At 42.9% G+C, this 27486-nt stretch overlaps 1 protein-coding gene across 1 annotated transcript in view; it reads right to left on the reverse strand.

The window, feature by feature from the left end:
* The window catches only part of DERA (deoxyribose-phosphate aldolase), a 99618-nt gene extending 72508 nt beyond the window's left edge, over window positions 1-27110 (reverse strand). Inside the window, exon 1 of the mRNA XM_008140863.3 lies at window positions 27005-27110. Within this exon, the coding sequence (XP_008139085.2) occupies window positions 27005-27035 (31 nt within the window). The 5' untranslated portion in view covers window positions 27036-27110. The remainder of the gene's footprint in view (window positions 1-27004) is intronic.
* Window positions 27111-27486: the final 376 nt, after the last annotated feature.

Genomic DNA, 27486 nt, shown 5'->3' on the forward strand with positions numbered 1-27486 from the left:
GGACAGAAGGTACAAACTTCTACAGTGGTACAATACATTTATCAACCCATTATGTTGTACACATAAAAACTAAGGCAGTGTTATATGTCAATTATATCTCAATAAAGAATTCTCAGTCCAAGTGTCACCTTCGCCGGGAACCCTCTCTGAACCACAGAGGTTGAGCTATTTTGGCTTCTTTTGTCTTCCAAGGGCTCCTTTACAGTCTGCCTTCAGTACCCTCCCCTTCGTTCTGAATGGCACTAATGTCTCTAAATGCTCATTCTCCCAACCGATTTTTTAAAATCCAAGCAACGTGCTTAATACATGGATAGCATTCAATAAATTAGCTAAATGGCTCCCGAAGTCCAGAAATGATCTATTCTAGAAGTCTTTGACAGTTGCTTTTTATTTTTAATGTTTATCTTTTTTCTCCCCCAGCTTTATTGAGGTATAATTGACCAATAAAAATTATATATATTTAAGGTATACTACTTGCTATTTGTTTTTGTGTGTGGATTTTTTTATTTATTTAATTTTTTATTGACTTTAGAGAGAGAGGAAGGAAGAGAGAGAGAGAGACATCGATTGGCTGCCTCTACGTGTGCTGGACTCGGGAACCAGGGTATGTGCCCTGACCCGTCATCAAACCCACCACCTTCTAATGTACAGGACAACACTCCAACCAACTGAGCCACACCAGCCAGGGCTACAACTTAATGTGTTGATATACATTTTATATATACCGTAAATTAATCACCACTATCAAGGTAATTAACATATCCGTCGCCTCACACATCTACCTTTTTCGGGTGTGTGTACTCAGAACATGTAAGATCTACCTGATAGTACGTTTCCAGTATACAATACAGCGTGGTTAATTCTAGTCACATTACTATATAATAGATCTCCAGGACTTAGCATTTGGGATAATGAAACTCTGTACTCTGATTGCTTCTGATTAGAGAGGACTTTTGGATCTCCACAAGAGAAGTAGGGACTGGGCATGAATGGGATCCCTGAAGACATTCACCTTAAAAACTAATTTTTAGTATAATTCCCACCAAAGGTTAGAACCCGTGAGGCCTACTCTCACACTTCTCAGATACCACTTGCCAGAGGTCCCTGCAAACCATCTCTTGGAGATGTAATAGGATTACCTCGCTCGCAGTATCAGCCTCCACTGCTAAAAATATCACTAGTGGTCATAAAATTACCCAGCCCTGTGTTCAATCTAGCCACAGAATTTGCCTCTGTGACCTCCCATGGTAATGAATTATAAGTGACTATCTCATTTTATTAGCACTTAATTTGCTACTCTTTAATTTCATCAAATAACCCTTGTTCTCATATTATGGGGTCTGGGGAAAAGAAAGAACTGATTGGCCTTTGTTATGTCCTTCATAATTTTTAATATTTTACTCGAGTACCCTTTAGCGTCTCCTTTCCAGGAGAAGTGATTCTATTGCACACAATCTCATCAGGACCATAGAATCCACTCTTATGGGGCCAGGAGGGGTTTCAAGTACATGTGTCTTTGGGGAGAATAGATATGAAATCATAATTGGAAGGCAGTAATACTCTTTTCTTAACACTTTCCAGTGAAGAAAATCCCACGGTTTCTCTTAGTATGTCATTTGGTGCCTTTCAGGCTCTCTGTCATTTATAAATTTGTTCTCCAAGACTCTTCTCACAATTCTTTATTATTATTATTTTTCCTGTTCCAGTCTCAGTGGAGAGAGATCATTTTCCCCAAAAATCTACTTTGTAGCCTTTCCATCACTCCCATTTGTGTTTCTATGGCTATTTGTGAACTTCTTCACAATATAAAACATGTAACACCAAATAACTGTATAAAAGAAGGTTTATTTTGTATTTTGATTTTACCTTTGTTCCTAATGGAGAAAAAAATAAATTGTGATACTTTATTAGAGACTTTTTCCCAAAAAACTTTGGAAGAGTAAGAAAGATAAAATTTCCCATGTTTTCTCTTTTCATTCTTCCTGGGTTTTTATATGGAACTAGAGGCCCAGTGCACGAAGTTGTGCACTGGGGGTGAGGGGGTCCCTCAGCCCGGCCTGAACCCTCTCGCAGTCTGGGTCCCCTCGCTCCTTACCACCCACCTGCTCACTGCTCCTTATCGCTCAACGCGCTGCTCCTTAGTGCTGCCACGGAGGTGGGGAGAGGCTCCCGCCACTGCCACTGTGCTCGCCAGCCATGGCAGCTGTGAGCCTGGCTTCTGGCTGAGTGGAACGCACTGACCACCAGGGGGCAGTTCCTGTGTTGAGCGTCTACCCCCTGGTGGTGAGTGTGCATCATAGCAACTGGTCATTCTGGTCATTCCGCTGTAATGGTCGCTTGGACTTTTATTACAGGCAGTCCTCGGGTTACGTCGGACTCGACTTAACGTCAGACTCTATTTATGTCATTTTGTGGTTATGTCGCCATCTCCCATTTACAGTATTTAAAAAAAAAGTGCCGTCATTTCGACATATGTACATATGTGCTTTATGTTTTTTATTATTTATTTACCACAAGTAAAGGTCAGGAATTGTTATCTTTCTTTTATATTTTTTTTACTGTATCACTTCATTACTGATGTGTATGTGTTCCAGGTGAGTGACGTAGTTGTTCATGTAGGTGGGTTCTGACTTACGGCAAAAATCGCATTACGTCGCGCCGTAGGAACAGATCTACAACGTAACACGAGGAGTGCCTGTATATAGATTGTACCACCCGAATTTGTGCCCTAGTGCTGCCTCCAGTCATTTTCTGATATGCACTTGTACAGTTTTCATCCCAGACTCTATTACTGAGAACCTCTTGCTAATTGACCATTATTTCTGTGTTGTTTATTTTCAATTCTAATTTGCAACTTCCCAGGGATGAGCCACACCCTCCCATACAAGTGCCTAGCACAAGAACAGCTGCTCAATACATCTGTTGCATCACAGTAAATTTATTTTTTACTTCAGACACTGACACTAGTGAAGTATCAACTTGATTGCATCTAGTCTTTCTACCTTAGCCATGGAAAAGGTTAGCTTAGCTAAAAAAAAAAAGAGCTCTGAATATCAGTACATGCCTGATCCAGCCAGGCTCAGAAGACATTCAATTTAAATAAATGAGCAGACTCAGCCTCACCCAGTTCCTAAGCCAGAAAGATATAAGACAGAGACTGTGCTGGGAGCCTGATCCTTGGACCAGCAGATGGAGTCTAGAATTAGTCTTCCTCCCAAAGCCCAGTATCCAATAAACCCCGGTGAGCCCATCATAGGGCATCCAGGCCCCCACTGGACATTAGCCAAATCTCCCAAGTCCTCAGAATCCTGAGCGATGCTCTACAAACCAAGACACCAGCAACCTGACAACCCAGACTGCCAGAGCACTCAGAGCCTTGCTCCTCTGTCATCTCCCCAGAGCCACTCTGCCCCTAATCGCTAATTCCTATCCCACACACATCACCAACCAGATCGTTCTTTAGGATACCAGTCCAAATCCAGGTCATTAATGAGTTTATTACACCCTCTGAAACACTTCAACTTAAATTGCTGGCACCAAGTTAAAAGCCAACTTGATCCCTCTGCAGGAATCTTGTCCATTCTCTGCTTACACTCCTCTTACATCTGCTGTCATTTCTGGTATGTCTTGTATCCACGGGTTATAACACTCTTTCAGAATGTTGGAGGGGGTGGTCAGTGTCCAATGGCGGCATGAATGCCCCAGAGGGCTCTCCCAGGTCTGACTATGATTTCCATTTATTCATCCATTCGATGCCAGGCACTGCTATAGGCTCTGCAGATTCAGCAGTGAAAGAAAAAACAAAATCCTTCTCTAAAGAGCTTTTTCTAATGAGAAGAGCCTGATAAACATATAGTTATATGTGGCTGCAATGAAAAGTTATATAGGATAAGAATTGGAGGATGCAGGGATGGGCACAGAGAAAGTCTCTGATAAGAAAACATTTGAGCAGAACCCCAGTTTGAAATAGGAAGTGAGCAATGAGGCCACTGTCCAGGGAAACAGTGTCCAGGCAGAAGAAGAGCAAATGCAAAGAAAGGGCCTAAGGCAAGAGTGAACATGTCGTATCTGAGGCAAGGCCGAGACACAGGTGTAATGGAAGAAAGTCAGCAAGAGGAGCAGGAAGTGGTAGAGAGAAAGTCAGAGAGGAAGGCAAGGGCCAGGCCATAGAGTAAAATGTTTTCCATACTGAGAATCATGACCCATAGATGTGTCATGATATCAACTCGGTCAGCTGCAACCAGCATTTTTTTAAAAAAGAAGAAATAGAATAAAATAGAAAACATCAGGGTACACTCTATGTAATATTGGGGGAGGGGGGGTGTCATTTACGGAAGTTATGTTTTAATCACATGTATGTAGGCAGGTACTTTGTGGCAATATAAAACACAAAGCCTGTTAGAAAGCCCCTTAAGTAGGACTCTTTCAAGCTGGAAAGGACTTTAGGTGTGAAATGGGAAGTCTTTGGAGAATTCTGAGCACAGGGCTAAAAGGATTTGATTTACATTTTAAAAGCAAGCCTCTGGCTGCTGGGGGGAAGCCAATTAAAAGGCTCACACAAGAGCAGGTGTGGCTCACACCCGAACACTCCAGTGGTGCGGTGAGTGGTGGAAACCTCATCAGTCCACTGACGGGAGCATTTCTATTCTGCCTTCAAACAAACAAGAGCGACCCCCTCTCCGGTGCCATTATTCCCATCTGGAGAGTGAGCAGTCCCAGAAAAGCTGACATTCCAGAAGCAGCTCCAAGGTTCACAAAGCACACAGTTCAAGGCTTTTAATAAATACCCTCAGATAAGTGGGAGAGTCTCAGATTAGAACAAACTGTCAGGGCTGCCCTCTGGGCCTCCTCTCCGACCCTCTCCACACTTTGACGACTGGAATGAAATCTAGCCATTCCTCCCAGTACTGTCCCTCTGCTGAGCTTTTAAATATATTTTTATTGATTTCAGAGAGGAAGGGAGAGAGGGATAGAAACATCAATGATGAGAGAGTCATTGATCGGCTGCCTCCTGGACGTCCCACACTGGGGACCAAGCCAACAACCCGGACATGTGCCCTGACCAGGAATTGAACCATGACCTTCTGGTTCATAGGTCGAAGCTCAACCACTGAGCCACACTGGCTGGGCCATCTGCTAAGCTTTTAGTCTTCACTACGGTGACCATGTCATCTAGTTGGGCATTTGTCTTGTATATTTCATTTTAAACAAACTTGAACCAGTTCGGGTTTGGTAGACCCCAACTTCTACCATGGTCTCCAAGCGTGCGGTGAGCAGAGCTCTTACCTGAATATGTGGTTCACTCTAAGAAACCAAAACTTGACTTTTTTCCACCTTCCCGAACATAACAGAAACAACACTCCCAGTGTGCAAGGTATTTACTGGGGGCTCAGGGCATCGGGAGTGTTTGTGGCTAGCATCAGTCCTTCCAGTCTTGAGTGATGATAGGAGAAGTAAGCAACACTGTTCTTTCTCTGTAGCCATTTACTATAGCAGCCAGCTGAGCCCTGGCCTGAGCCCCAAACTGCAAGAGACACAGCCACACCATGCCACGCGTCAGTAGGGTCATGAGAAGTGTTTGAATGTGTAGGTTAGATGAACATGGACTATGTCGGGGAATCTCTAGATTCCTTGAGGAGATCAGACTGAAAGCAATGCTTTGGTCATTTTTATATTCAATATATCTATAATTATTATTTGGGGTTAGGTTTCTTTATTTTGGAAAAAAATCCATCAGCAGCAGTGAACTCAAAAAAAAAGTACTACATTTAATGAAAAATTAGATTCTGAATTTCCATTTCTCAGGAAAGTTGATGATCTGTAATCTGCGCAAAATGCTCTTCGACATTTATCATGTGTCAACATCGCTCTACAGAGATATCACGGGCTCCAAGAAGACCCAAACTTGCTTACAAAGCATATGTAGATACCCCCAAAATTAGCTGTTAAGAATCCTGTGCCTAAAGATGACAATTTAATACAGCCTCAAAAGATAGTCACATAAAACTCTGAAGCATGGCTTTCCCTTCAGATAAAATGCGTGCTCTAAACATTGCTTGTTTTACATCCCCATTTCCTGATGTGTGTAAGAAATAAAAAAAAAAAAACAGCAGCTATTCATTTTTTGTTTCCAGAAGCAGAATTCCACAAACAAGGAGGAAATAACAGTTTTATATCAGAATCAAACCAAGATTCATCACATAGCTACTCTGTGACAAGAAAACGTAAGGAAGGGACATCTGGGGACAAGGAAGGAGGATTCATAAACAGCAACGACATCGGAGGAAGTGTTGGCATCAAAGGGGAAGGGAGAAGAAAGTGGGTGATTTAACGACACAGAGAATCAACTTAAAGCAACTGCATTATTTCCCTACCCTTAGTGAAATAATTGATAAAGGCAAGCATTATCAATGGATGCCAGAGACACTGAGTGATAAGTTCATGGGTCAACTGGATATGCACATGGTATAGAAGTACTGCCTCATACATTACTTGCAGGTCCAAGGGTTGAACGGGAACTGTACAATCGGCAGATGTAGCTGCAATCTTCTTAGACATATGACCAAACTTAACACCAAGCAGAAACTCAGTGTATGCCTCATGACATGATGCAGTATGAACTACACAGTGTCACTACTGAAGTGCTCTGTCCAGACCTGTTTAACCTGTATCTAATCAAGTTTTAGATATGGGATGGTTAATTTCTATTTTATGTGCCAAATGGACTGGCTCACGGGGTGCCCAGGTATTTTTTTTAAACATTATTTCTGGGTATATCTTGTGAGGGTGTTTCGGACGGGATCAACCCCTGAATCCGCAGACTGGTTAAAGCAGACTGCCCTCTGCAATGTGGGTGGGCCTCATCCAATGCCTTGAAGGCCAGAATAGAACAAAAGGCTGAGTAAGAAAGAACCCTCTCAGTGTCTGCCTCACCCAGCAGGGACAATGGTCTAGCCCTGACTTCAGACTTGCACTCAAAAGGGAACTTACACCATGGACTATTCTGGTTCGCAAGCCCTTAGGCTTAGGCTGGGACTCAAACCATCCGCTCTCCTGAGTCTCCAGCCAGCTAACTGCACGTCTTGGACTTCTCAGCCTCCAGAATCACGTGAGCCAGTTTTTATACTAAATCTCTTCATTTATATCTACATCTATTTATCTACTAATGATTCTAGAAAAACCAGACTAAGGCAAGATATAACTTCCAAATTAGAGGAAATGCAGAAGACAGAGAAATACTAAGTTAAATGACATCATGAGGAAATAACCAGGTAAATCCCCAACTTGGGGCAATCTATACGTCAGATAACCCAACAGCATCAAACTCAGTAAAAAAAAAAAGGGATTCTATTTCAGGTTAAGGGAAACAAATACAATTGAATATAATGCATAGTCCTTATTCGGAACCTGGCTTGAACAAACCAGTGATAAAATACATTTTGGGGACAACTGAAGAAATTGAAATATGGAATTGGTATTAGATGATATGAAAGAATTATTTCAAATTTGGTTAATGTGACAATGGTATTAATAAGAAAATATTTTTATTCCTTAAAAATGCTAAAAGTATTTATGAGTAAAATGTCACGATGATTATAATTTTAATTTTAAATATTTCATACCCTGGCCAGTGTGGCTCAGTTGATTAGGCATTGCCCGTGCACTAAAAGGTTGCCAGTTCTATTCCTGGTCAGGTACATGCCCGGGTTCTGGGTTCGATCCCTGAAAGGGGGCATGCATGAGGCAGCTGGTCCATGTTCCATTCTCTCATCCATGTTTCTCTTTCTCTTTCTCTCTCCCTCTCCCTTCCTCTCTCTCATCTAAATTCTTAGGTATAAGCAATAGCTAATCTAAATTTCAGTATCTGCTTAAAATTACTCTTTTGCCCTGGCTGGTGTGACTCAGTTGGTTGGACATTGTACCATGCACCAAGAGGTCACCATTCAATACCTTCCCGGTCAGGGCACATGCCTGGGTTGCAGCTTGGTCCCCAGTAGTGGGCATGCTGGAGAAAGCCAACAGATGTTGCACTCTCACTTTGATGTCTCTCTCTCTCTCTCTCTCTCTCTCTCTCTCTCTCTCTCTCTCTCTCACTCTCTCTCTCTCCCTCTCTCTCCCTCCTACCCTCCCTCCCTCTCTAAAATCAGTATTATAGACAGTGCCTGGGAAGGAACATGGGCATTTCTTTAATTATCGTCAGCTGAACTCAGGGCGATAGGCAGAGCCACGCCCTGGGAACATGCTTCCCCAATAAGGCTGGACATGTTATCAGCTTGGCCTTCATATCAGCCCAGGTGTCAGGGGCGGGCTTTGATATGTAAATCCAGGCAAGCACCAGGAATGCTCAGGCCTACTCAAGAATGCAAATAAGCTCCTTTGATCCTAGGTTTTTTGGTGATACTTCCTGGTATTGGGGGTATAAAATAAATGTGCTGCGTGGGCTCAGGGTCGTCATCACTGCCTCTCCATCAGAGAGAATGGCGTCCCACCTGGCTCCCAGCTTGCTTCTATTTCTGCGTCTTGCTCTCTTTCTTTCATTTCTTTTTTTTTTAATTTCTTTATTGATTAAGGTATCACATATTTGTCCTCATCCCCCCATCCCATCCCACACCCCTCCCCACACATGCCCCCACACCCCTGTTGTCCTTAACCCCTGGGTAGGCTCTCATTTCTTAATCCCCTACTCCTCCACTCAGCAACCGGACCTGTTCCTTTTCCATGCTGGGCGCGGAAAAGAGAGAAACACCTCCACAAGTATTTTTAAAATATATATTTAAAGTAAATAGATTGGTCAGAATAGCATTACCAAAGAAAACCTCAAAAGCCATTTGGACCCCTCGCCAGTTTGGCTCAGTGGATGGAGAGTTGGCCTGCAGACTGAGGGGTCCCAGATTCAATTCTGGCCAAGGGCACATGCCTGGGTTGCGGGCTTGATCCCCAGTAGTGGGTGTGCGGGAGGCAGCCAGTCAATGATTCTCTCTCATCATTGATGTTTCTATCTCCCTCTTCCTTCCTCTCTGAAATCAATAAATAATTTTATTTATTTTTTTTAAAAAGCCATTTGGAGGGCAAAGTCAACAAAGGACTTCAGGCAAATTAACAACAACGAATATATATATATATGACTAATGTAAACATATAACTCTCCTACCCAATGTGGTAATTTTAAATCCTGACTCTTAAGCAAAAATTTCATTTAGAACCTCACTGCTTTTATTTACTTATCTGTAAAGGACATGGTATTAATTAGTTAATGTAATTAACCACCAACAGCCTTTAGTATTATATCTCTGGTGCTATTTTTCTAATTATATGGACCTTTATAACAAACTGACGGCTGACTTGATCCACTTCCCCAAGTAATACTGACACATCTAATCAAGTGAATTTATAAGCCTCATGCCCAGAATACTATTCCCTCCGTTCTCACCGGGGAGCTCCCTCTCATCCTTCAGGTATCAGTTTAAACATTCTCTACGAAGCTTTCCCTGATGCCTCATCCATAAGGTGTCCCTGTGAATGTGTGACCCCCACACCCTGTACTGCTCTGCTGTCAAGATTACCGTAGAGAAAAGTAGGATGAAGGGAAAGTCGATACTCAGTGCCATCACCAGCGCCCTTCCACTCCTCAGCTCCGAGAACACTGGCCGTCAGGCTTCTGTTCCCCCAGGCAAACACGGGAGGATTCATCTCCAGACAGGTTAGTAGGCCAGGACCAGTGGAATAGGGGTAAGTGGAACTGAGACAGATAGTTAAATGGCCCAGCAGTTCTTGCCACCTAGCAAATTACAAAGTCCTATCTTCCCTAACTAAGGACACTTGAGAGTAAATGGTTTACACTTCTCCTCCCAACCAGAGAGCAAATGGCTTAAATCACCCTACTGAGTAGATAGATAACAGAAATTCAATCAGTGCCATTTTGCACCAACACACCCAAGGATGGATGAAGTTAGGGGAATAAATCTCATTTTGGTGCATCAGCATAAAGCTGATGAATATTCTATTGAGATTCTCCCCTAAAATTCCTGCCTTTAGAAAACAGAAAAGAACCCTCAAGACAAAGACCCATCCCTGGTTCTCTCTCTCTGGAGCACACCCACACCTTTCTTCCCTCTCAGGCATGCATCTTTACTTTTCTCCCTTAAACTCGAAGGGTCCCCTCAAGACTTGCAACCAGGGGAGGAATGGGTAGTGGCAGCTCATCCTGGGCTTACCCCCTGAACTTGTCTCCAAGGCCCCCTTTTCTCTGGCTTTTCAGTGAGCTAACAGCAGCCCCATCTTGACTCACTTCTGTCACTGTGACTTTTACTTCTCAGTGAGGCCACACAGCCCAGTGTGGCTCACTTCTCTCCTATAGCAGAGCATCACCTAGTCTCTCTCTTGTTGCTTCTTCTACCCTAAGCCCTTCCTTTGTTTCACTGTCCCCAGCTTTAAGAAACATACTCTCAAAATCACCTGGACTGGTCTTGTGAAATCTTTCCTGCACAAAGTCAAGAACCCACACACTACCAGCTGGCCTGAGGCAGACCCACTCTGGGCCCAGGCCCCTTCCCATGACAATCTCTGCCAAAACTGACCAGGCCAAGAAAAAGACCCACAGATATTGAACAACTGGGAGTCTTTCAATGAAATGGCCCAGCAAGATCATCCTATGTTGATGAGTCCCATTGGTGCCCAGAAAGCTTTTAATGTGCTTAATACTGCTCCTAAGTTTAGAGGAATTCCCAAAACGACCCTCACTTCTGATACCAATTGTCAGTTGGGGAGGGAGGTCCCCAAGACCACTGTCAGGTTCGATAATTTACTAGAAAGACTTCCAGAACTCAGTGAAAGCAAGAAAGCTGTTATAATTGCAGTTCTCGTTTGTCACAGAAAAAAGGATATGGATTGAAATCAGCCAAAGGGAGACACGCAGGAGGCACAGTCCAGGTGGGTTCCCAGCACAGAACCTCCAACTGTCCTCTCTCAACAGAGCAATGAACAGTGCTGACTCCTCCTTAAAGCAACGTGTGGCAATGTGCACAGAGTACTGCCAACCGAGGAAGCTCACCCGAGCTTTGTTGTCCAGAGTATTTAGTGGGTCTTGGTCACAAAGACAGTTAACCCCCATGTGTCTGACCTCAGTTCCCAGCCTCCAGAGGTCAAGCTAATACCACATGACCCAAAGCAGTCACCAGGAAACACACTGTCAGACTATCTGTTGTGGCCAAAGCCCCAGGGAAACAAAGACACTCTTACCAGGCAGGACAGTCCAAGGGTTTAGAGATCGTCTCCCAAGAACCAAGGATAAAAGCCAGACCTGTCTTTGGACATGACTAAATTCTTTACTACACAAATGCCTCATTCTTAAATATGAAGGGACAACAAAGGACTACCTGATATAAAAGGAAAGCTTCTAACAGAGTAAAAACAACTGGACAGGCAAGAGTGGAGGGCACTAAGAGGCAACAGAACACTGTAGGAAGCAGAAGAAAACTTGAGAATGACTATAAATAATATCCTCATCCATAAAACAAGAGGAGAAAGCTATTGTGGACAGAAAGAAAAAGGGGGTTCTATGGAAAGTAACCTCACGGGTGATCTGATCATAAATTTCTAAATGGGCAGCTCAAGATGGGTAGTCACGCCCCAGGCATATAACTTCTTTTTATTTATTTATTTTTTCTTTGTAACTTCTTTAGTTAAAGGCTAATCTTTGCCTTAAGCAAGCCCTACCCATTGTTTCTGTGCATCTAAGTAAACACATCTTTCAGACAACCATCCTCAAGAGAGAACATAATCTTACCTGGTAACTATCCTGTAACCTAATTCCCACCTTCTCTCCCCCACCTCCATGTCTTCTTCCTTACTTTTCCTTCTTATTTCAAAAGCATAAAAGACGCTGAAAAACACTGATTCTCCTGAGCATTGCAGATATTGCTCCTATGCATATGTTGTCAGTTTAGCTCAATCAGACTATTATAAAAATTCTCTAAGGTCTGGACATTTTATACGTGGACACTATAAAGAAAAGGAAACTATTAAAGAGCTCTTAGAAATTAAAAATGTAATAGAAATGAGAAGTCCAATGGAAGACTTGGAAGATGATGTTGAGGGAAATCTCCTATTCCCCCATCCTCCCAAGGGGGGAAAAATGAGACAGAAAACAGGAGAGAAAAAAAAAAAGATAAAATCAAAGGGTCAATCGAAAAAGTCCAACATCCAAGAAGTAGGAATTCCAGGACAAAATTAAGAAAACGAAAGGGAAAAAATTAATCAGAGAAATAATTCGAGAAAAAAGAAAGGTCACATTACAAAATGGGGATAAGAAGAGCATCAAATTTGTCAAGAGGAACACTGGATAGAAGCCAAATACAGTGGAAGAATGCCGTGAAATTCCAGAGGAAACAGAATTTCAAATATCGGATTCTACTCTCAGCTGAAATATCGATTAAATATGACCGAAAAGTAAAAGCATGTTTTGACATTCAAAGCCTTTATTTTCAGGAAGTCGCTGATAACGGCACGCTACCAAATCAGGAAGAAAACCATGAAAGAGGAAGACATAGAATTGGGAAAACAGGGCCATAATAATAGCGTGAAAAGAAAGCCTTGAATGAAGGTGGGGGGAGAGCCCAGTCTACCAGGGATGCAGCAGGCTTCCAGAGAAGCTGGATTCAAACAGGAGAGCTGAGGACACTAGGGGTGATGTCTCCTAGAAAAATACAAACCTAACGAATGACATCATCGCTTTGAATGTACCAAAAAAGCAGTTTCATTGCTGACAGCTGGTGTAGGGTTGAATTAGTAATAACCACATTGAAAACTGAACAAATGAGACAATTCCAGAGAAAATAAAAATTTATTCAAAAAATAAAATGTAATCACAGTGTACCATATGGCTTATAAATGAATATTGACACAGTCTTAATAATAGAAACACTGAAAATGTATCTAACTAAAATGATATTGCCATAATGAGAGGATGGAAGAGGGGCCCTAGGAGAGGAAGGGGGAGATGCAGTGCAAGAGAGCTAAATCTTCATCTTCCACAGCAGAACGTCAATGCATAAAATTTAAAGCTGAAAAATTAAGACTCCCAGTACAAACGTGTTATTTTGAAATATGGAGGTAAATACTAGAAGAAAAGGCTCCTTTGGGGAGCAGGAAGTAGGGATGTAGAAGGGCGGGACAGGAGTTTGCTGTATTAACTCTTATAGTCATGCCTTTTTAAAGAGTATAGTATATATTCAATAAAAATTAAAATAACATTTGAAAAGAGAGGAGAGAAGCATTTGCTAACTAATCAGGATGAATACCAGCAGGCCTTATACAGTACAATAAAAGAAGTTGGGCCCTGACCGGTTTGGCTCAGTGGATAGAGCGTCGGCCTGCAGACTCGGGGGTCCCAGGTTCGATTCCGGTCAAGGGCATGTACCTTGGTTGCTGGCCCATACCCAGTGGGGAGTGTGCAGGATTACTTAGTTAAAAGTGAGAGTCTGAACCCAAGACTGACAATGAAGAACCCACTTCACCTCAGTGTTTATAAACTGCTTCCTACTTGTGAATTATTTTATCCCTCTCACAATTCTCCCAAGAGATTTGCCTCCAGGCATACATCCAACATTAAGGGTCAGATTATCTCCCAGTAATTCTCTAAGTTCCACTCAGCTATTTCACGTCCCCTCTATTTCATAAGTTTCATTAGAAAGCATACCATTACATTCCTAAAAGATGCGGCTTCTCCTTTCCTAGAGGCCATCAGGACTTACATTCTGGACTCCACATATGGACTTACAGTATGACTAAAATCTCAGTGTATCCCAGAGGTTTTGATTTATACAGATAGAAGCAAGTATCTCGAGGGGGATATAAACAAAATGTCCTTTACAGGTTGTTCTATACCTGGCCAATCCTTCACTTTTATGAAATGAATTAAATTCTACCAGTCTAAATCAAATGTTGGTTCTTCAGCCTCTATCTATACCTGTTACTTCACCAGGCAAAGTAAGTTAAGGGTCTATATGAGTTCATAAATGCTTGTCAAATTTGGAAAACATACATACACACACACACACACAACACACACACACACACCAAACAATATTGTGAATTAATTCTTGAATTGACAATACTTTGAAAACTGTCATTTAAAAATTAGTTCTTTCATGTTTTTCAGTCAAATTAACATCTTAAATAAATTTGCTAATAGACAAAAATTCCCATCTCACAAGACATTATTACCCAGATCTCAATTTTACTACTATACATTCTCTTGAAAATACACCATTAGACTTAATAAACCAAACTTGGATTTCTGGGAAAATTTCCGATCCATTTCTCCAAGCCCCTACATGTGCCCAGAGTTCAGAAAGAATCATTAGACCTTGAAGAAATTCATCAAGAAGCTGGCAAACTCTGGCACCCTGCTCGGTAAAGATCCAACTCAGCCCTTTGAGACGATTTGATCAATTATTCTAGGAGCTTCAGAGAAAACCTATTTAAGTCTTTCCTCTCAATGAGGCACTTGATGACAGACTTTCCTAAATTAAAATATGAGAATGTCCAAAAATGCCCTGTTATTTATTGATTTCACATGATAAGTCCATAGAAAATATTATTCATAAAGCTGCTGCCCATGCTGGAAGTTGTGCTAGTCACACAAATTAGAGTTTGCAAGGATACTTACCTAAGAAAACAGACCTGCACACAATTAATCCTGTCAAAATATCATACACATAATTTAAATGCTCCAGAATAAAACTAAAAATAATAATTATTATTATTTTGTTTAAATTTAATTATGTTCAGCTCCGGGGGAAAGAAGAAGAAATACGTTAATGGAACTTAATGGTTCTATAAAATCTGTACCTATTTTTCCTGAAACCTATTTCCCCATTACCACTCCTGTACTCAATGTACTCTGCTCTCAGCACATACACACACACTATCCCACTTAAATCTCATTCCAGGAAAAATCTATTACCAGTCATTTGTACTATACCCATGGATTTAAGGTAATATATGACCTCTCCCAGGAAGATTTACTTTTATGTTTGACCTCTAAAGTAAGATATAGTAAATAATGAAGGACATATTTTATGAGGGGTGTTAACAACTTATTTCTGAAAGTTTGTGAGTTCATATTATTCCTGACACCTAACCTTTTGGGCAAATACTTTGTAAATGATCTACTAAGACTCAGTTCAAATCTGCAATTAAAATTTGTATATTTAAATTTTGAAACCAATGCCATAGTTTTACCAAAAAAATATTGCTAGCTCTCAAGCAATAGCATATGAGCATGTGTCTGGGCTCATACATCTATAATAGTCATAGGATGGCACCAATAAATCTTACCAAATGAACGCTTATTCTATAGTCTTGTTATTTATTAATTTCAAACATGCTGATCACAAAAACAAGTTAGAACAATAAAAGAACTTGGCATGGATAAATTCCCATGGGGGGGAGGGGTCCCCAATGATAAATACCTTTAACATATTCCCATATGAAGGAAAGCAAATCATTAGAAAGGTACTGAGTAGCTATCTAGTTTCAACCACCACTGCATTCCAGCATGCACTGCGGCTCCAACTGCCATAGACTCTTTGAACTTCTCCTCACAATTTTATGTTACACTAGAGGCCCGGTGCATGAAATTCATGCACGGGTAGGGTCCCTGGCCTCCCGGTGATCAGGGCTGATCGGGGGCCTTCTGGCTGCCGACCGGGGCCTCCCTTCATTCCACGCCACCCCCTGGTGGTCAGTGCACATCACAGCGAGTGGTGGAACTCTCGGTCTCCCTGTCAAACTCCAGTGGGGACACTTTGCATATTAACCTTTTATATAAATAGATTATATAAATAGATTCCACTCAGCAAACACCCTTGTTCACAATCAGTTATTCTTTAGTTTTAAGTTTAGAACTTCCCCACATTCCTATATTTAGTGAAAGGGAAGGGTAAGGAATTCTTATTGCGGCTCACTACCTTTCAGGAACCATGCCAGTTGCTCTACTTGTCATATCTCTTTTAATCTTCACAATTACTCTGTGACTGAGCTTTTATTAACCCCATTTTTTTTTAAGTGTGAAAACTCAAAAGACAATAGGTAGAAGAATCAGGATTTGAATCCCACAGATTCAGAATTCAAAGTCCAATTTCCTTTCAAAAAAGAAGCTACATTTAATTAAATGGGTAACCATCCCAACATATATACTAATTTGCAGAAAATTTTAATCTGGGTAGTCTAGGACTAAATAACCAAATTCTCCATCTTGAACATGCAATTCTGGTTTGAAACCAAAATGAACTAAGTTTTGAAAGTAAAGGAAAACTTTAAAAAGAAACATGTATTGTGTAGCTGGCATATGTATTATCCATGTTTTATGTCACCTCCTCAGAACCCTTTGATTTGCAGAAAATATCAAATGCTTTCCAATCCCAACTTACCACAGTCTCATGCTCTCCAGTACTGCCTTTATATTTTTAAACACACGCAGAAGGAGCTTGGAATGTAGGTGTACCCCTTAGACAGCAGGCATCTAACATGTGCTAAAATACCCTGACTGTCAGCAGACAGGGCTGGAGTTGATATTGTCTCCCAAAACAAACAAACAAACCCCCGTTACATTATGGAGCACAGTGACTGCCAACACTGTCTGAGAATATCTGTTCAAAACTGAACTTGAGTGGAAATCGCCACCTGCCGGGTGCTGACTCAAAACACCGCCCCCCACCGCACCTGGTCGCCTTCTGCAACTTCTACGCTGGAAGGAGTTCTCTTATGGCACAGCTTTTGACAAGGTGACTGGCTTTCCTTGTGTTTTCAGATGCTCTGTGACAAGCCATCAAAAACGTTAGAGCAACACCACCCTACTTTAAAAAAAAAAAAAAAAGCCATCAGATGTGCCAACTCTGAAGTCAGCCTGAGTTAGCTTTACAGTAACACCTCCTGGCCAAGTTGGTCTGGAAGGACTCCCCCTAGTGGAGCAGAACAGAAACACAGGCTCCCCACCGTCTTCTCCAGGGAGCCAGGTGAACCAGTCCCACAGAGCAGGTAAAAGAAGCCTTCCCAGAGGAGATGAAGTCATGAAGGTAGTATTAGGGACAGTACAGGAATAGCGACTGCCATTCATCAGTTAAGGGTGATTTAGCTACATTCTCACTGAGTGTTCACACTAACACCACCACGGGGACTTTAGGTCGTTTTACAGATGAGAAAACTGAAGCTCAAAGAGATCAAATTATTTGTCCAAGGTCAATCACACGATTGATGTCAGAGTTAAGATTCAAACAGGTCTCTATGATTCTAAACCTAAGTTATTTCCAGAATGCTTATATGCAATCTTCAGAGTGAAACACGTATTTACTTAATTTATCTATTTGACATACAATTTCACAAGGATTTAACGGGCGTCTCTATTCCCAGCCTTGTGAGATTTTTACCTGACAAACCTGTTCATCACTTCCTCACAGCACTATCTGACTGTCCCCACCAAGTCAATCGTTGCTTTCTACTCAAGTCAGAGATGACATTAATCTGATTCAGATTATATATAGTTTTCATGAAATGGAAGTACATTCTAAAGTAACCAAATAGTCAACACAGCAAACCTGAAAAGATAAATACAATGTGTACTATTTGAACAAACAAGAAAAAAGTTAACCAAATATGGATTTTTCTGAGGCAGATGAGAAAGACCAGAGGCAGAGAGATGAGCTCTGTAGGAGGCCACCATCATGATTTAGGTGTGTGAAGGAATGAGGCAAGGATAGGAATAGAAGGAAAGAGGAAGAGGTGAATCCACAAGACATTTTTTTCTTTTAGTGTAAGAAACATTAAGACTGTACTCAGTATTCTGTGATGCAGAGGAACAAATACAAAATAAAAGGCTCTGCTTCCATAAAGAGTTATGAAGTCAAGACATGCACTACTGAAACACCTAGAGAGAAAATCCTACCTAATAATAGACAAACATGTAAATTGACCACACCTCCGCTATGCCCACAGCCAATCAGAGTGAGTATGCAAGTTAACCCAACAAAGATGGCGGATTAATTTGCATATGCAGGCACAGAGCTGCTGGGAGGAGTGGGACGCCTGCTATGAGGGGGAGGGATCACAGCAGAGGGAGCTACAGGAGCAGTGCTCCGGACAGAAGCGAGGACATGCTGGCTCCTGGACGGGCTAGGAGCTGGGACGTGCTGGCTCCCGGGCAGCTGGGAGTGAAGCCAGGGGAAGGAAGGCCTATTCTTGCACGAATATCATGCAACAGGCCTCTAGTATATAATAATACATTCAATCATGTTCAATCACCAGAGAAAGGGGCGGGATGTGAATTGAGCACTGGAGCTTACAGCCTTGAAAGCCAGGGAAGACTGCTATGGCCAGAGAAGGAAGGACAAGGTCTGAAGTCAAGCATGGGAACAACCTACAAATCCACAGAATGGTAATAATGCTAGGTAATAATCAGAAAAGTTCAGAACTAAAAGGATCCTCAGGGATCATGTTTCTGTTTTCTGTTTTGTTTTTTTAACCCTTTGCACTCGTTTTTTTCTCAATTCCTTTATTCTACTCGGGATTTAATTTTTTAAATACCCCAGATTTTACAAAGCACGGCAGTAGAATAAAAAACTGGAGTTTCTTTTCATACAAACTTATTTATTTGGATTTTTTTATATTTCAAATTATTGATACATTCAAAGAGTATAAAAAGAGCTGCTACCGATGCTAACCGTGTCGAGTCACACTCGACATCCGAGTGCAAAAGGTTAAAGAGACCTCATTTTTTGAGAAATTTTAGGTTCATAGCAAAATTGAACAGAAGGTACAGAGATTTCCCATTTACCCCTTGTTCCCCGCTAACACCACAACACATGTATACCACTTCCCCCACTATCAACGTCCCCCACCGGAGCAGGTGATGAACCTCACTGTCGCGTGTCTGTTTCAGATTTGAAAAGTACAAACCAGTGCCCCTGCCTATGGTCACATGTCCAGATGCTATCAAAGCTAGGACCAAAGTGCCTGGGTCCCCATCCTACATAGCAAATCCTTCCCAGATAAACCCCAAGGCATTAAGTGAAGCATACAGGGCCAAGTACAGGTTCTCTGGCATTCCTCTGTGTGACGCCAACTTTCAACTTCTTCTGTACGTGTAACTACTGTCAAGCACCAAAGCGATTGAACTTTCTGTAAGGGACTAGAGAAAGCTCTGCTATCCAGAGCTTGAACTCCTTCACAGCTACAAATCCTCTATAATAAAAGCCTAATATGCAAATCGACCAAAGGGCAGAACAACTGGTCGCTATGACACACACTGACCACCAGAGGGCAGACGCTCAATGCAGGAGCTGCCCCCTCGTGGTCAGTGGGCTCCCACAGGGGGAGCGCTGCTCAGCTAGAAGCCAGGCTCACAGCTGGCAAGCGCAGCAGTGGTGGCGGGAGCCTCTCCTGCCTCTGTGGCAGTCAGACATCCCCCGAGGCTCCCGGACTGCAAGAGGGTGCAGACCGGGCTGAGGGATCCCCCTGAGTGCATGAATTTCATGCACCGGGCCTCTAGTACTAGTATAATAAGCACCACCACAACCTACCTTCCTCCACACTACAAACATAATAATTTCCAAGGAAACATGAATGTTCCTCTTTCCATGAGAAACTTAACTGAATTTTCTGGTAGATAATCTCAGATCTTCAGGTAATAGGAGATCTTTAGGGTCGGTCCCCTCTGGTCTCTGAGATCATGCAGAAGACATGCTCATGTCAATTTCCAAACTCATCATGAAGAACACTGGTTATGCTTTTCCATCCGCCACTGGCATCATCTGAATAAAATATGCTCATTTTCAGACATAATACACCTTTCAGATATATGCACCTGCTTAACCACCTTACCCTCCTGGGTTTTCCAACTTCTCACACTCATTTTAACACACTTCTTCACTTAATTTAATCAGAAAAAATGAAAGGCTAATATCTCTACAATTTCCTTGTCAAAGCTTTGCTAACCAAGTATTTAAAAAATATAATAAACATATGGATATAAAGGTAAAAGTGACTGAGAGGATTCATCAAGAAATAATATATAGTAATTTAAGGTTCTCTGAATCTCTAATTAATCTGAGGAACTCGATAGCTTACTGCAGGGTTCCTCTGAATCTGCAGTGTTCCTAAGAGCCATCTGGGGAGCTCGTGAAAATGCAGGTTCCTGGGCCCCTACCATGGACAGCAAAAACTACTGTGGGGCTCAGGAATGTGCATTCGCAACAAGCATCCTGGATGGTTCTAGTTCAGGGACACAGCCTGATTGAGCTTCTACAAAGCTAATGGCGGGAGAAGCAATGCAAAGTATTGGAATAAACCTGCACAGAGAGAGCCTGAATTTCAACTCCAGGACTGGCTCTAACCAGCCACGTGACCGTGGGCCTCATTTCCCTGTGCCTCAGTTCACTCGTCTGTAACAGGAGGGTGTTGGACTGATCGCTACGATAGCTTCCTGCTATGAAAATGTGATATTAAAAGAAAAAGTAACTATAAATGTGGGCACTATTATTTTTCCAGAAAATAGGGTTTGAAATATTCATAATTAATGTTTACTCAAGGATCTCTACATTAGAGTCTGTATACCTTAAGCTTGCCAGATACCTAGTTGAATGTCATGTTAGACATTTTAATGAAGACACACACACACACACACACACACACACAATCCCCTATCTTGTGGCCCTGGGGTAAGGAGCGTGACCACCATGTGTTCAGTAGAAAAGCTTATCTGAATCTGGATTACAAGAAAAGTTGAGTTAGCTACTTTTTTTTTTAAATATATTTTATTGATTTTTTTACAGAGAGGAAGAGAGAGGGATAGAGAGCTAGAAACATCGATGAGAGAGAAACATCAATCAGCTGCCTCCTGCACACCCCCTACTGGGGATGTGCCCGCAACCAAGGTACATGCCCTTGACCGGAATCGAACCTGGGACCCTTGAGTCCGCAGGCCGACGCTCTATCCACTGAGCCAAACCGATTTCGGCTGAGTTAGCTACTTTTTTAACAATATTTTTTGTTCCTCTTTTTTATTGAATGTATTGGTGTGACATTGGTTAATACAATTATATGGGTTTCAGGGGTACAGTTCTATAACACATCATCTGCAGATTATGCTGTGTGTTCACCTCCCCCAGTCCAGTCTCCTTCCATCACCACTTTGGCTACTGTTACCAGACTTGAAAGTATCACCGTGTTGACATTATTAACCACATTCCAAAGGAAGCACAGCGCCACTTAAGTGACACCTTTTCGGGGAAGTAATTACCAGGGCTCCTCTCATCTGAGACTTTGCTTTAGGGAGGAAGGCCTGGCTGTACAAAGAGAGTCAGAAGCTGCAGCCAGAGTGTCTCAACGTTTTAAAAAAAATCTGTATAAACTGGAGCTGAGATGAAACATTTATCCTTCTCTTGCAACCACTCTGGTTTCCAGGGAACTGACTGGCGCGGCGGAGGCAGGCGGAGGAGAGGCATCTCCGCAGCCGCACACACGGAACACACACCAAAGTTAGCGGGAAAACTTCAAAGTGCCTTTTTATGCCTTTAACTCAACGATGAACACATTTCAAGGTGACCCAATCCTCAAGTGACAGGCAGTGTTTCAAAAGGGCCAGAGCTCTCCACTTAAACAATTTCTAGTGACACGCTCCCGGCGCGTCCTCAAGGGCTCCACCTGCTGTCGCATTGACTGGTCCTGCTTTCCTGGCAGAGACATCCCGTCTTCCCTCCTAACAATTAAAATCCAAAGGGCTCAGGTACTTTAGAAACGTGTTTGCTTTTTAACCTAGCAGACACCGTGGAGGACTTGTAATTATTCCATTCTGCAACAAACCCACATTATTATTTTGTAGAGGTTTGTGTTTTTTCTTTCTATTTATCCAAACCAGTACCAGAATAATAAAACACAGCCTCCTCTGTCATGCTTGTAAGCAAACAGGGAAAGGTTTCTCAGGTAAAAATCAAAGGCAGGGTTCACCAAAGGACTCCCAATTTAGAAATCTGAAAAGGTGCGTGATCATCGTGTTGACTTGGTGCGTGTATCTCATACACGGAATATGATTTTCCCTTCTCTCTTCACTAAAATATTACTCTTTGTCATGACAGCAAAACGAGATGATGGCAACAGAAATCTGGACATGGGGTTCCTATGGCTAATGCCACGTGCCAGGCTGGTTTTGCTCGGTTCCTTTGGAGAAACTACACCCTGTCCAAGATGTCCTTTCCCAGGAAACCTCCCCTGGACTCTGGGAGCTCCTCTTACTCCCCTGACCACCCCCTATGGTCACTTTTATTGTTGTTGTTGTTGTTGTTGTTAATCCTCACCCAAGGATATTTTTCCCATTGATTTTTGGAAAGAGAGTAGACGAGGCGGGGAGAGAAACAGTGATGGGAGACACATCTATTGGCTGCCTCCCGAACATGCCCCCGTTGAACCCAGGTAAATGCCCTTGACCTGGAATCGAACCCAAGACCCTTCAGAGCGTGAGGCTCTGACCACTGAGCAACACCAGCCAGAGGCCCTAGGGTCACTTTTATCTTACTGCAATGATCTCCATGACGGTCTCCCTTAGTTGACTGTGAGCCCCGGGAAAGCAGAGATCAGGAAGCTATCTATGTGGAGGTGCCCCAGCCATGAGCATGAGCAATAAGGTACAAGTGCCGGGAAAGTGGGCACTCCACTAGTTTGTTTTTAATTTTGTATAAATGTATACGGTATGACAATAAATTTAAAATTTTATTCTGGCCAAAACCGGTTTGGCTCAGTGGATAGAGCGTCGGTCTGCAGACTGAAAGGTCCCGGGTTCGATTCTGGTCAAGGGCATGTACATTGGTTGCGGGCACATCCCCGGTGGGGGGTGTGCAGGAGGCAGCTGTTCGATGTTTCTCTCTCATCGATGTTTCTAGCTCTCTGTCCCTCTCCTTTCCTCTCTGTAAAAAATCAATAAAATATATTTAAAATTTTATTCTGGTCCCCTGAACAACTGTTCTAAATGGGGGAGTGGGGGTGGGGGGGTGAATGTGAGCAAGGTTAGACTGATGGGGGGAGCCACTATGGACCACAGCAGGGTATCGGAGCCTAAACAAGTGAGGGGGACACTCATACACGGGGGCGGCCCAGGGTCCAACCATAACACGGAGGGTATCTGCACAAAGGGGCAGCCAAATACGGGAAGTCAAGACAAGCATGAGAAGGAAGCTGTCCATGTGGAGGGGCAGCCTGACCGACTGCCACAGACCTGCTGGGGGACCACAGGCCAAGGTTCTCCAAGTTGGGTGTGTAGCAGAACCACCCAGAATCCGTGTTAAGACTCGGAATGCCAGGCCTCAAGGCAGCCACTTCTGATTCATTAAGACCTCATGGCGCCTGCATTTTTAATGAGCTCCCCAATAAGGTCAGTGCTGCTGGTCCCGGGGCCACATTCCTGGTTCAAAGAAATCAAGCGGCTTGGCCGGAGCTATAGGCTACTGAATAGGAGGGCCAGGTTTGGGTTCGTTTGTTTTTTCCTTCTGACTCCAAACTGGCCAAGCCTTCTCTCTACAAGGACACATCTGTCACCTACCCACATAGGACCAACACTGCCCAAAGAAAAAGGTTTCTTTAGGTTTATGTTTAGTTGGAGAAAATCAGAAATGAACATTTTTAAGTAGAAAATATCTTTAGCAGATAGCACTCATCACTAAACACTGACATAAAAGTTAACATTAAAGTTAGAGGGTTTCTCCTTCTTTCACGTATCCAAATGCTATCATAAAAGCACATTTTCCTTGAAGGGTTTTATCATGAGGGTCAGTCTTAAATGAACCTATTTTTTTAAGTCTATTAATTAGAAGTATATACATTAAAATATAAGTACTTAGGATTGGATTAGTAATAATTTTAGGTTTTTGTGCTAATTGTATTTTCTAAAACTTTTACAATAAACATGAATTCCTCTTGTAATAAGAAAAAGAACCAGCTGGTGTGGTTCAGTGGTTGAGCGATGACCTATGAACCAAGAGATCACCGACTGATTTCCAGTCAAGGCATATGCTCTGGTTGTAGGCTCGATCCCCAGTAGCGGGCGTGCAGGAGGCAGCAGATCAATGATTCTCATCACTGATGAAACGTTTCTACCTCTCTTTTCCTCTCTGAAATCAATAAAAATTTATTTCAAAAAAGAAAAAGAAAAATTAATTTCTTTTAAAAAGTTACAATATGTATTTTAAAAGACTTAATTAGAAAACTCCATAGAAGACATCAGATAAGCTACTGCATAAATTAATAGTGAAGTATTTTTTCCTAGTACATAAATAATTTTAGCATTTTAGGCTAAACCTCTGTCTAGATTAATGATTAATACCAGTGAGGGAAAACACTCTTGTGTATCTGATTTTAATTAAAGAAAATAAAACAAAACTATGATCATTGAAATCACTGCATAAAAACCACACTTACTATCATTCTATATAGCAACTGTTTTTGTCTATACCCGTGGTCGGCAAACTGCGGCTCGTGAGCCACATGTGGCTCTTTGGCCCCTTGAATGTGGCTCTTCCACAAAAATACCACGGCCTGGATGAGTCGATTTTGAAGAAGTGGCGATAGAAGAAGTTTAAAAAATTTGGCTCTCAAAAGAAATTTCGATCGTTGTACTGTTGATATTTGGCTCTGCTGACTAATGAGTTTGCCGACCACTGGTCTATACTGTTTCTTTTCAACAAATGAATGGAAGTGATTCTAATTCTTGCAAATTAAGAAAGCAAAAATGTTATATGTCAACTAGTGGCTCGGTGCACGGATTCATGCACACTGAAAGGGAAATTAGAAGAAAGATTCGTGCAGTAATTACGTTACTGCAAAAAATTACATCAAAATAGTATATATAATATAGTATTATAAAATTAAAACATGCATGCAATTGGCGCCAGCGAGAGCTTTATATGTATTGCACATGCGTGAGTCAATGTTTATTTTTAAATTACCAGTGCGTGTCATTATGTACCAGCCGGTCAGTCGGTCGGACGTACGTATGGTCGGTCACTTAGCCTTTTATATATAGAGATTATATCTCAATTTTAAAAAATAAAGTAAAAGTAGTTGAACTGTATTTCTTGAAAGAACAAAATTAAACCTCTAAGTTTAGGGAAAATAAAGGTACATCTTCTATGAGCACAAAGTCAGAGTCACATCCCTGAAGATACTGAGGTAAGACCTGCACCCCATCCCTATCCCCACCTCCATCTTTCAGGATCTTCCAATCTAGGGAATATTCCTTTATTACTAAAGTTCACACTCCAGAGGTAGAGCTTGAGTTTAAAACAATCTCCCAAAAGGCAGTGACTAAAGGGGAATCAATTTGGTGAGGAAATCAACTGTCATTATAAAAATACGCTCTTACCGTTCCACCAAAATTCTAGACTACCTCTAGACTGTTTAGTTAGAAAAGATATTTTTAAAGAAAAGTAAAGTACCTCTGTGTTATACATCATTTACAGCTAATGCTCTCAAAATTAGCCCCTAAAAACAGAACTCTATATAATATTTTTATTAACGCCTACTAGGTATCCACAATGTATCACACTTTACATCCTCTCATTTAATCTCCAAACCAGTTTATGAGGTAAACTAGAGGCCTGTTGCACAATATTTGTGCAAGAATAGGCCTTCCTAGGTATCCACAATGTATCACACTTTACATCCTCTCATTTAATCTCCAAACCAGTTTATGAGGTAAACTAGAGGCCTGTTGCACAATATTTGTGCAAGAATAGGCCTTCCTTCCCCTGGCTTCACTCCCAGCCACCCGGGAGCCGGGAAGTCCTCGCTTCTGTTCAGAGCACCGCTATGCTCCTATAGCACCCTCTGCCGCTCTCCCCTCCCCTCATAGCAGGCGACCTGCCCCTCCCCGCTGCCCTGTGCCTGCATATGCAAATTAACCCACCATCTTTGTTGGGTTAATTAGCATACTCACTCTGATTGGCTGTGAGCGTAGTGGAGGTGCGGTCAATTTACATGTTTGTCTATTACTAGGTAAGATACTATTATAAACATTTTACAGATTAAGAAACTTAAGCACAGCCCTAGCCAGTTTGGCTCAGTGGATAGAGCGTTGGCCTGCAGAATGAAGGGTCCCAGGTTCCATTCCCGCCAAGGGCACATGCCTGGGTTGCGGGCTCGATCCCCAGAAGGGGGCTCGCAAGAGGCAGCTTATCAATGATTCTCATCATTGATGTTTCTATCTCTCTATCCCCTCTCCCTTCCTCTCTAAAATCAATAAAAATATTTTTTAAAAAAGAAAGAAACTTAAGCACTGAGTGGTTAAGGAACGTGCCCAAAGTCACACGGCTAAATTCAAGGTCCACCATACAGATAGCCAAGTTACAAAGCTTAAACCGAGATCCTTAACCTTGGCAGATCATGGTTTATGCTATGTTTGAATTACAAATTTTTCACACTTTCTGGAAATCACAATGAAAGTTTTCTAGCAATGGCATTTTTTAAAATAGTAAAGTCATTCATTGGGCACGTTTACAAGTCTTCGTACCTCTAAAATCATACTCAATTCTCCCTAAGTTATCTAGTCCCGAGGCCTGACAACTCCTCCACGGCCAGGCCACCGAGCATTAGGTCACACAGGGATTCCACACCAAGTGGGCAAGGAAGGTTTTCCACTAGTTCTGCTGGTTCGGGGTTCGGGGTCCTGTTCTTTGCAATCAAGGAGCTGCTAGAAGGTACACCAGAGGGAGGCTGGGAGTCGAATCCTTTCCTATCCCCGCGGCTTAGAAAGAGGCGGCGTGGGTGTCCCGGCCGGCGGGAGGGTGCCCCAGAGTCAGGTCTCCCAGGCTCGGCCTGGGGGTGGGGGCGGCCGGCGCACTGCTTCCCGGCCCGGCGAGCACCCGCGTGGGCCCAGGGCCCCGGGCGGCGGCGAGCCCCTCGCCGGCCGGGAGGCGGCAGGACGCGGGAGGCGGACGCGCGGGAGGCGGAGAGGGGCCCTTACCGAGCTCGGCGCCCGGGTTGTGCGGCGACATGGTGCGGGCCGCTGCAGCGGTAGCCGGGTCCTCCGCCCGGGTTCACCTCCGCCCAGCCCTTCCTCCTTCCTCCTTCCTGTGCGCCCCGCGACTCCGCCGCGATCGCCCCGCCCTGCGCCCTCGGGGCGGAGCCGTGCACCTTGGCCGCGCGGTGAGGACCCGGGCGGGGGCTCCGCCGGGAAATCCTGCCCCCCTCCCCCCATCCCCCTCTCCGGGGTCCTCTCCGCGAGGGGCGCCACTCCAGCACCAGCTCCCGGAAGGAACGCTAGCAAAACCCGTTCTGAAATCCTGAAGTTGCCGGCTGCACCTCGGAGTACCAACGTTTAGAAACTCTTACTAGTAGCTGAGAGATTGCATACCTTGGCCAGGAAAAGAAGGGGCGCAGGAGTGGGAAGACCTGGTTTCTCAGCCTCGCTCCGACACGGCGACCCTGCGCACATCAAATGCCCTG

Source organism: Eptesicus fuscus, chromosome 7, assembly GCF_027574615.1.
Source record: "Eptesicus fuscus isolate TK198812 chromosome 7, DD_ASM_mEF_20220401, whole genome shotgun sequence".
In the NCBI taxonomy this organism is placed as follows: Eukaryota; Metazoa; Chordata; class Mammalia; order Chiroptera; family Vespertilionidae; genus Eptesicus; species Eptesicus fuscus.